This window comes from Arachis stenosperma, chromosome 2 (assembly GCF_014773155.1).
Source record: "Arachis stenosperma cultivar V10309 chromosome 2, arast.V10309.gnm1.PFL2, whole genome shotgun sequence".
NCBI lineage: Eukaryota > Viridiplantae > Streptophyta > Magnoliopsida > Fabales > Fabaceae > Arachis > Arachis stenosperma.
This window is the reverse complement of record NC_080378.1, coordinates 33,490,865-33,503,556: the sequence shown is the minus strand read 5'-3', so window position 1 is coordinate 33,503,556 and position 12,692 is coordinate 33,490,865. Positions and strand designations below refer to the sequence as shown.

General features: G+C 35.2%; 1 protein-coding gene and 1 pseudogene across 1 annotated transcript; one reads left to right on the top strand and one right to left on the bottom strand.

Annotated features, from left to right (window-relative positions):
- The first annotated feature begins 101 nt into the window (after positions 1–101).
- On the top strand, positions 102–3,087 carry LOC130960704 (uncharacterized). The gene is made up of 4 exons (XM_057886152.1): positions 102–362; positions 1,680–1,747; positions 1,839–2,662; positions 2,816–3,087. Exons 1-3 carry the CDS (start codon positions 224–226, stop codon positions 2,619–2,621), a joined length of 990 nt encoding a protein of 329 aa, XP_057742135.1. The 5' UTR covers positions 102–223; the 3' UTR covers positions 2,622–2,662; positions 2,816–3,087.
- A 266-nt stretch (positions 3,088–3,353) lies between these two features.
- LOC130960443 (ABC transporter G family member 24-like) lies at positions 3,354–12,014 on the bottom strand (annotated as a pseudogene).
- Positions 12,015–12,692: the final 678 nt, after the last annotated feature.

Genomic DNA, 12,692 nt, shown 5'->3' with positions numbered 1-12,692 from the left:
GACTGTTTTGGTAATTATGATTCCGGTTCTTATGTTTTCTCGAGTTGAGCCAATCTGAACCATCTCCGATATAAATACTTGTGAGAAAACAATAGGGAAAATACAAAGACACGTAGCATCCTTACCTCACATGCCAGCATAGCAGGGATTCTGCGCGCGCTCTCTTCCATTGCTTCCCCTTCACGGCTTCACCACTCAACCAGCTCCTCCGAGCGACTCAATAATGGACCCTCCGATTCGTGACTCGGAGTCCAACCCTAAACCCCTCTGTGAAAACGATGACGTCGTCTTCATCGACACCAACCTCGACACTCACTTGGCCGTCCTCGTCTCCGATCACGATACCGTCTCCGACCTCAAAGGTCTTCCTTTCACACTTTTACTTTTTCTTTCTTCATTCTTCAGAGATTTTTTATTTTTCAAATGCAGACTTTGTTTTCCCTCTCCAGTACAGTGTTCTGAATGTTTATGACTTTGTGCAGCTGTTACGACGTTCTGCATTAGCACCCTCAATGTTTGAGAAAATAGCAAGCTTCGTTTTCTAGGTTGTGTGTCCCCAAAGATGCTTGCTTTGTCTTTTTGTTTTTGTGTGTAGGAAACGAACTAAAATAAGTGTGTGTAGTAGCTTGCAGCCCTAATTATATATATTTAGAGTACAACTGTTCCTATAAGTACAATGCATGTTTTGGTTTTATTGTTCCTTGGATTATGCACATTGAATAGTTTTGGGGAAATTTTGTATCGCCCAATTTTGAGAGTAGCCATGGCGTGCTGCATGAGGTGTTCCAAAAAGGATTAAGATAGCTGCGGTGTCACTGCTGCTATTGTGATTTTGTTGGTGGTGATCCTGGTGATCTTGATCTTCACTGTCTTCAAGCAGAAGGACCCTATCATTACCTTGCAGTCGGTTAAGGTTAAAGAGGCGAGTTTGGTTATTTTCCCGATTGGGGCAATAAATGTGTCCTTGGGCATATTGCTCACGGTTGAGAACCCCAACCGTAGAAGCTTTAGTTACCACAACAGCACGGCGTATCTTAATTATCGTGGGAAGCTTTTGGCTACTGCCCCATTGATGGTCTTGTCATGAGGACACACTTCCAGCTCAAATATCTCTGAACATCAGCACTACTTTGAATTTCTATGCAGATGACATAATGAAAGTTCTGGATTTAGTGGCTGATTTTGTTAAAGGTGTTATAAATTTTACTTCAACAACCACCTTGGAAGGTGTGTCAAGGTGCTGAACCTCTTCAAGAAGAAAGCCACTAGTTCCTCCTTTGGTGATCTCTTTGTATTCGTACATGACAAGAGTGTTAATTCTACTTGTAAAATAGATATCAAACTTTGACTAATATTGGGTCGAGGCAGACAGCTCAAGTATTGTATTGTTCAAGTAGTTAGTGTCTAAGCAACCCTTAGTTTCTATCCCCTTTGCAGTGGATTTGATATTGTCTGTGTGACTTTTTCTTTTAAGATTGTTTTTGAAACCTCAAGTGCATAAAGGCAGGCTTCTCTAGTATATGCTTCATAATCTTTGTTATATTTAAAATCTCTTAGCATTTATAACTCACTATTGTCTTCTCTACTATTCTTTTCTAATCATTGCTTAAATATGCACATAATTATTTCAGAGTTCTAACATTCTGTGTACATGGCATATGTATGAATTTTATATGCAGAGCGAATTTTGTCAGGACACCAATCATGCTTTCCCAAACTTGGGCAGATACAGATTCATGCAATGAAGGTATATCGTAGTTGATCTTGTTTACTCTTGTTTGCTATCCAAGCCATGGTTGTATTCCTATTCATTATAACATTATTTTGCTAATTTGCAGGTAAAGCGCAAAGAGTATTTTTATCACCTATCTGATTCCATGTTTGTAAAAAGTGCCTTCTATGGTTTCAACAAGAGCTGGTTTCTTAATGTGGATGTTTCTCCATTGAGCAATTGTGGTCAAAATGATTGTTCTTCTGATAAGAAAGAAGAACATGATTTTGTGAATGCATCTGATAAAGCTGTTAAGGATGATAACGTCGTTTGTGAAGATGAAATGTCAAAATCTGTGTCTAGTGCAAAGGAAAAACAGATGAGTACAAGGAAAGAAGATGATATTGTGGAATATGATGCTTCTGTTTTTAGGCCAGGTAATGATACCGTTCAAAGGAAGATTGAGGTTATGACAGACCATTCATTAAATGCAACTAACGAAGTCATCATTGAAAGTGAAGTTCTAAAGGAGCATCAGCACAATGAATTCAATGATAATAACGCGACAATTGGCATTGGTACCGAGCCAATGAAAGAGGCTTCTGAACCTGCACGTGCTACAAAAACGAAGAAGAAAAGTAAGAGATCTTTGATTCATGATGCTGATGTTATGGAGAAGAAAGGGAAGAAGAGATCATCAAATTCTCATGAGACACGTTTGACTTCATTCAGGAAAGATGCAGAAGCATATCCTTCCAACATTCGAGGGGGTGTTGAACAGAATAATACAGATGCAAATGTCAGTGAATTAAATGTGACTTCAAAAGTTGCTGTTTCAAAAGTTGTTATGCTTGGACTCAGTGCAGTAGAAAAATTAGAGAAGAAGAAAACAAAGACAAGAAAAAGATAAGGATTCAGATGTAGGAACAACGACGACTACAATATTTTGAGGTAATTATAATCTCTTATTGGTTAAAATTAAAAAACCCTAATCTCTTATTGGACTCGGTGTCCTTGATGATTCTTGTGCCAATTTCACTCACTTAGAAATAGTGTTTTCCTGAAATTTGGAACTAATTATCTTGTTGAATAAAATTTGTTCAGATTCACTTGGTGGAAAAAGACTGGAAAGTGGTGAACAAAATGACTTTAAAGGAAGGTATGGTAGTGAATTGTATTTCTCCGGCTATAAGCAGCAACCTTGTTATTTTCCTTTTGTGTGGATTCTTGAATCTTGACACTCTAGTATTAAGTTGACCGGCTATAAGCAGCAACCTTGTTATTTTCCTTTTGTGTGGATTCTTGAATCTTGACACTCTAGTATTAAGTTTGACTGGCTATTTTATATCAATTAGAGTTTATGAATTATACTATTATATATAGTAGTTAATTTTTAGTGGTTTATTTTGGTATATGTATATATATCATGAAAATACTATTTTATATCAATTAGAGTTTATGAATTATAGAATAGTAATGCCTAGTTACTATTTCTGTAAGTGTGATCCATTTTAAAATGTTTGTACTAAACTATTTCAACACTCATATTCTCAAGCCGTTATAAAGAAAAAACTAAAGAAAGATAAAAAAAAAAGCCTTATGAGCATTTTCTATCAAACACAAATTATGAACAATAATATTAACCGTAAATTGCCATAATTTAATAGGGGAATTATTCCCCCGTAGATTAACTCTAGTGAATGTATCTAACAACTGGTCAACGAGACAACGAGAGAACTGTGGCAGCAATAATGTTGACCTCACTTCTTTTGAAAGGTAAGCATAGAGAATAAAGCTATTGCCCGAGCGGTTACACCCATAAGAATTAGGATGGAAACACACAAACTCCAATCATGAATATTATAGTCACTTCCCTTTAGTGAACCACAACGACTTATGATCCACACTCCATGGTACCTGCATTTTATGCATTATTGATCAGTACCTTCTGGTGTTCCTTCATGTTATATTTTCTTTTAATTTTTCAAATATCACATATAAATTGCCTTATCATTTTCAGTTCTTGGAAACAAAGCTATCTTGATCAGTACCTTTAAAATGCTTTACTTATATTTCATTTGTTCTAATAGTTATTTTTGCAAAGTGGATCTGTATTCCTCCTGTGAGTTTGCATTGTTCCTCTTCATGTTACTAAAGTTCTTTCATCAAAAATTAAATCAAATAAAACAAGAGGAAAGAAAGAAAGAAGAGCATAACCATTTTGACGCGCTAAAAGTTATGCTTTTGACAAAATAAACTCCAAAAGATGTAAATGACAAACCCCCTAAATATATGCTCAAACTGAACAAATGTTTAGGCCATTTACTTATATACTTATACAGATTTGGTTCATTTTTGTCAAGTTGAACATATCTTTTGGGGTTCGTTTTATCATTTGCTTATTTTGAGATCTATTTGATCAAAATTGTAATCTTTCGGGTGCAAAATGACTATTTACTCAAGAAGAAAAAGGGTGATGCTCACTTTGGTCAATGCAGGTTCATGTGCAAGTTATTTTGGTCTGTATAGATTTCGATAGTCAACATAGTCCTGTGAGTCAAATTACTCAAGAAACTAATTTGACTCGTTTACTGACTACAAAATAACTCATTGCTCCATCTATAGGGACTAAAGTTACTATTAACCCAAAGAGAAATTTCTTAGCTACTACAGTTTTTACTTTTTTATTCTTTTATTTTCACTGCATTTAGGCCACGCATGCGAATTTAAGTTTGAGAAAGTACACGGCCGTAAAACTTGATTAGTTGCACAATATCAAGGGAGACATGGAGATGCAGCCTCTAGCTGGCTTCTTTCTATATGCAGGCAATTCATGAGTTGCTTTTGGATATATTAAACAAGCACATATGTAGTCTAATCAACAATCATTATTAACCATAACATACCTTTCAGCATTTGCGATTACGAATGCTTCTAAAGCCCACTTAGGGTAACATAAATTTGCTACAACCTTCAAAAATTTACTGTCTTTAGCTTGTGTTGCAACAAGGGTTAAAACAACTGGAAGAAGCACTGACCACTGCAACAAACAATCACATGTTGGACCGGATGGGGCAAAATAATGATGAGCAAATGTTTTTCAGTTTGTTGATAAAAGTTTTATATTATAAATCTAAATCTAATGCAGTGATACTTACTAGCTGTGCCGCGCCAGGTTTGAATACTATTGCCAATGTATATGCTATTCCAGTCACACAGTATACTAGACAGAGCAGCACAATGTAATTATCTGCAAAAGTTGATCTTGGATAGGTGAAGAAATAGAACATAGAGAGCTGAGAGGTACACCACAGGCTTGACCAGAGTATTAAAATAATCCACTGTGTCTCTAGAAAGAAAGTAAGCCAAGCTGCTCATCCCAGAATCCCTCTCCCTCCAGTAGTGCAATTTATCCAGAGAAAATGATCTCAAGGCCGCAATTTTACATAAAAGAGCTGAAATTAGGAATGAACAACAACAATGAGGGAAATGGAAGCACTGACCATTTGAATTAAGCTGAACTGTTTTAAATATTATTAAATTTATTTTCTATTCTAGAATGAAAATCATGTTAATACTCATGTTATGCCCCATGGATCAAACCAATAAGGCAACAATCATAAGACATGAATGGGGGGCAAACACAAAACAGAAGTTAGGTTATAATCGCTTAAAAAGTCTTAAACCTTGTTTGATTACACGTGTTTACTTACATCTGATGGAAATCAAGGTGAGTGAAAAGAAAAAAAACCTACAAGTCAAGTATATGATACTTATTTTCATATTGGATGTTACCAATGCAATTAATATCATTTCACATTTCTCTATCTAAACCGCACTCTTTTGGGGGGTCATACAAGGTAACAATCTTAGCTTGCAGCCATATTTTGATTGCAGCAAACAGCAATACAGATTATTTAGATATAAAGAGGAAAAATAAAATTGGATTGATACTTATTTCTGAGAAACTAGTTTATTACTCCCTCCTTCTCAAATTAAGTATCTCTTTTACCTTTTAGATTCATTGAAAAAATAATGTATTTTGCAATCTTTTTATCAAGATTCATTAATTTTTCAATGAACATAAAATGTACAAGTGACACTTACTTTGATAAGAGAATACTTACACTCAGAAGTATATTATCAAATTATAAGATGATGTGAATTCTTCACTTCTGCATAGTTTAATATCCATTCCTTAAATTACTCAAACTTATTTTATTAATTCTAATAAATATGAGATTAATTTTCGTCAGACCTTGTCCTAATATGCAGTATCCTATATATTTATTATCCCCCATTGAGTTTAACATGTCATATATGGCAATATACATGCTAACACAACTCCTGACTAGTTAACAACATAACATGAGGGACCTATTAAATTAATTATAAAAGGTCAGAGTAGTATATCAAATTTCACCCATTATTCAAATTGGTCTTCCCAATTTTTATTAAATCCTCAAATTTTCAACGTCAATCATGCTCATCCCTACCCAGTTTTGTGTCCATAGTCTGTTATTTTTGCTCACCGGCGGTGTTTTTTCCTTTCCAGGTTGTAGCGGTTTCAAATCCCTACTAACAGGAAAGCATAACTATCACAATTTATCAACATTTTTCTGTTGATTCACCTCCCACAAGTGAGTGAAACAACGGAGTGTGAACTGAAATTAGGTAGAAACAAACGTGATTGACGTTGGAAAATTTGGAGAACTAATTTGATTGAGTAAAATTAGGAGGACCAATTTGACTAATGAGTGAAATTTGAAGGACCATGTTGATCATTTGCACATTAAACTAACTATAAGAAGTTAACTTACATACACAAATCACTGTATAGATGTATCCATCTCCACCAAACTTCTGATCATTTCCTCTACTCAGCGCTCCTAAGCAAGCTCCAGCAAGTAATAATATTAGATAATCTATAGCTTGGATTTTGGACTCCCTTAGTCGCTGCTTCACAATCCTAAAATAACATTGGCATGAGTAAGGTAACAAACAGATAACAAAAGATATGTAGACACAAAATCTTATAGACATGCTCATCATTAGATATTTATATGCTATGTGTTGTTCAATCAGCATTCAGAACTAGAAATTGTGATGCTTCTGGGAGAAACTAATCCATATTATGGAAAATTTCAACAAGGCATTGAAATTTTAGACATCAAAGTGAACAAAATACTGAAGTCATTGCATGGTTTACCGTATAAGGAAGTACTTGTATTGCTTGAATATCCCAGGAGTTTTCCGGTTAGATAAATCCTGGGATTTCAAAAAGTTGAATAGTATCTTCTCCCCCTCCAATTCCACGACGTGTCTAACATCATGCAATAGTTCTCCGGCAAAGCTTCTTTCGTCATGTCCAGAGCCATTGGGATCAGTTTCTTTAGCTGGATTTGGAGTTAAGTCACCAAATTTCGCTGCATTCTTCTGCATATCAAGAGGTACTGGGTATCCATTATGAAGCATCCATCTAACTGGCAGGTCTTTATAACTGACTCCCAAGCTTCCACCAGGTTCTACTAAGCCCTCCAAAATGTCGATAAAGTAATCAGGAGGATTGATCCACTCCGGAATACAGATCCCAAGTCCTAGAAAGTATTCTTCAACTTTCTTGACAGGTCCATGATACACAGTAAGACCTTTTGCCAGAAGTATCAAGTCATCAAACATATTGAACAATGCATAGCTACAGCGAAAAGATCAGTCATCAATTAAACAAAGGGAGAGTTATATTGTTTTTAACAAGTTCAAACTAAAAGCATAGGGTATAAAACAGATCAGTCTTCAAAATGGTTTCTTATTTGGAGTGCACATGAAGCGATCAACAACGCTAGAAGGACAACAGAAACTAGATTATAAACACAATCAATAGATAAAGGAATTGTAAATATCCGCTCTTGTGCTATTAAAGTGAAATCAGATCAGTAAGGTCTTGTAAATATATATAAGTAATAGGATTCTCAAATAAATAAATAAATAAATAAAACTCCAAAATAAAATGGGATAACCCAGCCATTCAAGACACTTGGTGATCCCATACCAATTCCCTTATTCTTTTCGTATCCTCATAGCCTTCCGTTCTCTCTCGACCTTACCACCAAAGTGACCAAACAATAACATATATTGGAATCTAATGGATTGGTGGCTAAATGGAGATTACTTACGGTTAATGTAGGGTAAATAGGAGAAAGAACTCATTGCATTTTCATTTCATCCAAAGAGAGGTGCACATATAGATATCTATCAACTACTAGCATAAATTCTAAAATACTAACTATCAACTACATTCATAAAAGCTAAGCTACTAACAACCAACTACATGCTAACTTTCAACACTTACGACATATAAACAAAACTTATCGCACTTTATTCTGTGACAGAATATTAAAGAAATATAACATAAAAGCTAAAGAGAAAAGAAACACTGAAACCTTTCGATATGCTAAATAATATGATCTATTTCATTCACTGTCGACAAGTTATAATATTGAGAGGTTGCTCAGTTGGTTTATTTTCTTCGTGCAGCTGCTGCTTGAATTCAATATATCTTTAATTCAATTCATTTACAGGGGGACCCTTCTTATTTGTCTTGCTTTTTATTATTAATCAAAGGTTCTCAGTGTCAAAAGGTTTATGCAGCCTATCAGATTTTAACAAAATGAAACAATCATGAAATTAAAAGTCACCTTGGTTGGTGAACCACCATGCATATGTTCACTCCTTGAAGAGCTTCCCGTCTTAATGCTCTAAGAAGTAGCTGACATGATGCACTGTCCAAACCAGATGTGGGTTCATCTAACAATAAAAGTGAAGGTTCCATGACCATTTCCAGTCCAACATTTACACGCTTCCTTTGGCCACCGGAAATCCCTCGTTTTTCTACAGTTCCAACCAAAGAATTCCGCACAGATTGAAGGCCCAAGAATTCAATAACTCTTTCTACAACCAGAACTTTGTCTGCTTTCGGCAAGTCAGCAGATAGCCTATTAACAGAACAACAAAATTCATTTCTTAACCAGATATTCAAACATATAAGAGCTATCACAGAAACAATATAGGCACAACTGCCATAACAAGAGAAAGGGAACTGAGGTTACATTTAGACAAGGGAAAATTATATGGTTTGCAAAAATCTGTCACATTCCATGTTATTTACCTGCACTGTGCACTGAACCATAAATTCTCTTCTACTGTCAGATTTCCATGAACTATGTCATCTTGTGGCACAAAACCAATAATTTTCTTATAGGAATGGATTGATTCAGTCTTTCCATTTATAATAACTGAACCATTCATCTTGCATCCAAATGCTTTTCCAGCTACTGCTGAAAGAAATGTTGTCTTACCGGCCCCTGATGGACCCATGACAGCAGTAATGCGCCCAGGTTTAATTTTCCCCGTTACACATCTCAATATAAGTTTGTTTTGCACCTTCAAAATGAGAGTTAGATCTTTGAAAGAAATTTCCATTAACAGCCGTTTCCTTGGTTCACCTTTGGTAGCCATGTTAACTACTCCTGAGAAAGTAAGATTCTTGTTTTCTTGTTGCTGTGCCTTCTTCTTCTCCAATTGAGCATATGCATACTTAAAAATCTGGCTATGAGTTTCAGGTTGCTTTTCCTTAGAAGCTTTGCCTTGAACACTTTTATCTCTAGTTTTAGTTTCTAAGTGAAGGTTATCGCCATTTTCAATTTCATGCATCATCTGCATTGGATCAATGGATTCTTTAGCCTTTTCTTTTTGCACAGCTGATGAGCTGGGAGCAATGTTTGGAGTAATAGGGTGTGAATGTGAAAGCAATTCTATATCAGTTGCTTGACCCAACATTTTAACTTTTTCTGGATCTGCCACGTCCTTCTTACGCGAAAATGTTCGTGATAGTTGAGCTTGTAGTCCACTTGCACTCTTTTTAGCAACGTCTTTTGCAGTTTTCCATCTTTGTCGTGCATTTGAAGTCTTCCTTACAGATCTAGCTGCTGCTTCTCTGGACTTCGCCATTCTCCTTTCCCTAGTACTGAGAACTTGATCAGAACAGCTGTAAATGATAAGCAGCAATGTACTCAAAGCAGCCTGCATTAGTAGTTGAAGAGTGTTAACTAACTTCTACGATCATGGTCTGTATCACAGATTATAACTTCTATGTTTCTATATGTGACATGGTGTTAAGCATCAACCATATCACCTATGTAGATAAAGAAAATTAAGAAATAAAAAAGACCATAAATATCTTTATCTGTTTTCATTTCTTAATTTTTTGCTGAGCATATATCCAATATGGCTACTTTTGTTACAAGATATGGCTTATAGGTACAAATTCCTCATTGAACAATTGCAAATAATTGAAACTGAATGAAAGATCAAACATTGAAGATATAACATATAAATGAGAAGAAAAGGAGAAACAAAACAGCAAGAAAAGGAATATTAGAAAGCAAACAAACTTCTAAAAGCACCAAGTAGGTCCCAAGTCATCAAAACAAAAATCATGATGTCCAAATAAAAAGGGAACCTAAATAAATATATGAATAGGCACTATTATTACTAATCCATAATCAGGTTAATGTATAGAAACTTACAATGAGCATAATTCCGTACACACCCATGTTTTGGGTCTCAGCTTTCGATTTACATGAAGTCAACTTGAAGCATCCTACAAGAGAATCAGTAAATGGTAATATGTCTCAGCACGGGTCAGAAACAGTTGAGGAAAATAATGACACAAGTTTGTTGCTATAGTAATTCACAATTCATGTGATCTTACTCGTCTGAGATATAGAACCCATCCTACAGTAATGCCTGAAATTCCAAGAGAGAACATTAAAAGTATTTAGAGTAACAAATTTTGAAGACATAAGTATTATTATATCTGTTTTTATAGGATTCAATAGCTGATTCTTTGGGGAATACTTTGTTTGGTGTCTTCCAAGAATCTTGGTTGTGCCTGACATCCTTGGATCAGTTTTTATTGACTAAGTTCACAGGGGTTGTGGTAGCAGAAAAGAGGCAAAACCTTTGTACCATTATGCAGTATATGCCAACTCTTTGGAGTACATGGCATAGCACAATTAATGCAACTTAATGATACGTTTTCAGATAAACAAGTTTTATGGCATACATTTAGGCGTTTCAACTCTGTACGATGTAAAGCTCATGATCTCTTTTGAGGACTTTCCTTCTCGGACATGTTGAGAGATCATAAACATCACTTCACTAATGTTTTGTTCTATTTATTCTTTTTGTGGGAGGATCTATTTTCCTCTGCTCCTTGTATCATCCATTTTCCCATCTTAATGCTATTCTTCTTTCATCACAAAAATAAATAAATAAATAAAACACAAATAATAATTAAAAAAAGGTATGGACATTAAAATGCTACTATAAAATGCTATTTTATTATATATTAGCAGTTGATAAGGAGTAAACCAATGAATAATGTAATACCCACTACTGCAAGGAATACGTTTTGTAGTTGTTGGGCAATACCATCCTGCTGGACAGAATGTCTCACTACTGCTATCAACATCAGCCCAGATATTTGCACCTCCACAGGTATGGTTTGGCCGCATTGGAGGCAATTGATAACGATATCTTCAAAAATGTGTCAAAGGATTAGTTTATAAATAAAGCATGCAAGCGATTATTTATAAATAAAAAGAGAAAGATTTGAAAATCAGAACTCACGGTTCACATACACCAGTTGTGTTATTGAGTTTTGCAAGAGGACAATAGGATCCAAGAGGGCAAGCTTCCAGAACAAATATTTCAAATACCATGAAAAGATAAAAGCATTAGAGATATCTTTTAGCATCAAAATTGGCAACAAATATCACCATTACATGGATTTTCCTTATGTTTCAACCATCCAACGTATTGCTGAAATAACCACCGAGCGAAATATACTACCTTCTTGTCTAGAATAACATCACATCTATATCCAGAAACATATGAAAAACAACAACAAATTTTCTAGACGAGGTCGACTGGTCTACATGAGTCAACTGAGCTTGCACTAAGCTGTTTAAATCAAAGGAAAACTACACTAAGCTATTTAAATCAGTGACGAAAAAACCATCTCAGACGTTCTTGATGTACTTACGTATCATGCATGTGATACCATGAGGGCAAAAGAAACCTTCACAACATGGTTCACAGTCAGTAGTTCTTGAAGGCATATCCTGTGAATTTTGGAATTCAGCCTGCTCGGTCGAGGGAGCACTACAGGCCCATCCTGGCTCACAACCAGATACCCATGAGGTTAAATTGCAGTTCTTGTTAGGCTTCAAATAGTTAATACCATTAGATCTATCCAATAAACTATTTGAGTAAAACTTTATTTCTGCTTCATTACATATGCGTTGCTTTATGTCCCCTGTTAATACATCAAACCACCAGAATCCAAAAGCATTAAGAGTCATATTAGAAGTAAAACAGATTTCCGGTAAACAACAGAAAATTATTGAATGCAATGATAGTTGAAAAGGCACAATATTGGTATGAACAGAATAGAAATAGTCAGCATTAATAGATGGTATGTAGATTCATAACATCTAGCACAATGAGGATGAAAACATCCAGATTTTCCAAACCAACATGTTTATATTCTGCTGGATAAAACCTGTGCCATTTCTTTTTGTCTAATTCTTATCACAATGTATGATGTTAGTATTCTTACCATTCATCTTTTGAATGCAAGAAGTCAAGAAGCCCAAGTCGGATGAAAAGTTAAATGCATTATTCCAATCAGCATTCCTAGAATAAGAAAATCGAGCTTAATATCAAAACAAGTTTCTAAATGATTTTACACGGTGCCGTGCCTAAGTTATTTATAATTTCAAGTAATAAATGCACATCACCAACAGCAAGCCAGCTTGTGTTATCAGATAGTGTAACCATCCAATGAATCAGATCACATAATAGTTTTAAAAATCTTTAATTTCAACAGCAGCATTTTAACCAGTGCCTTACTATTCAA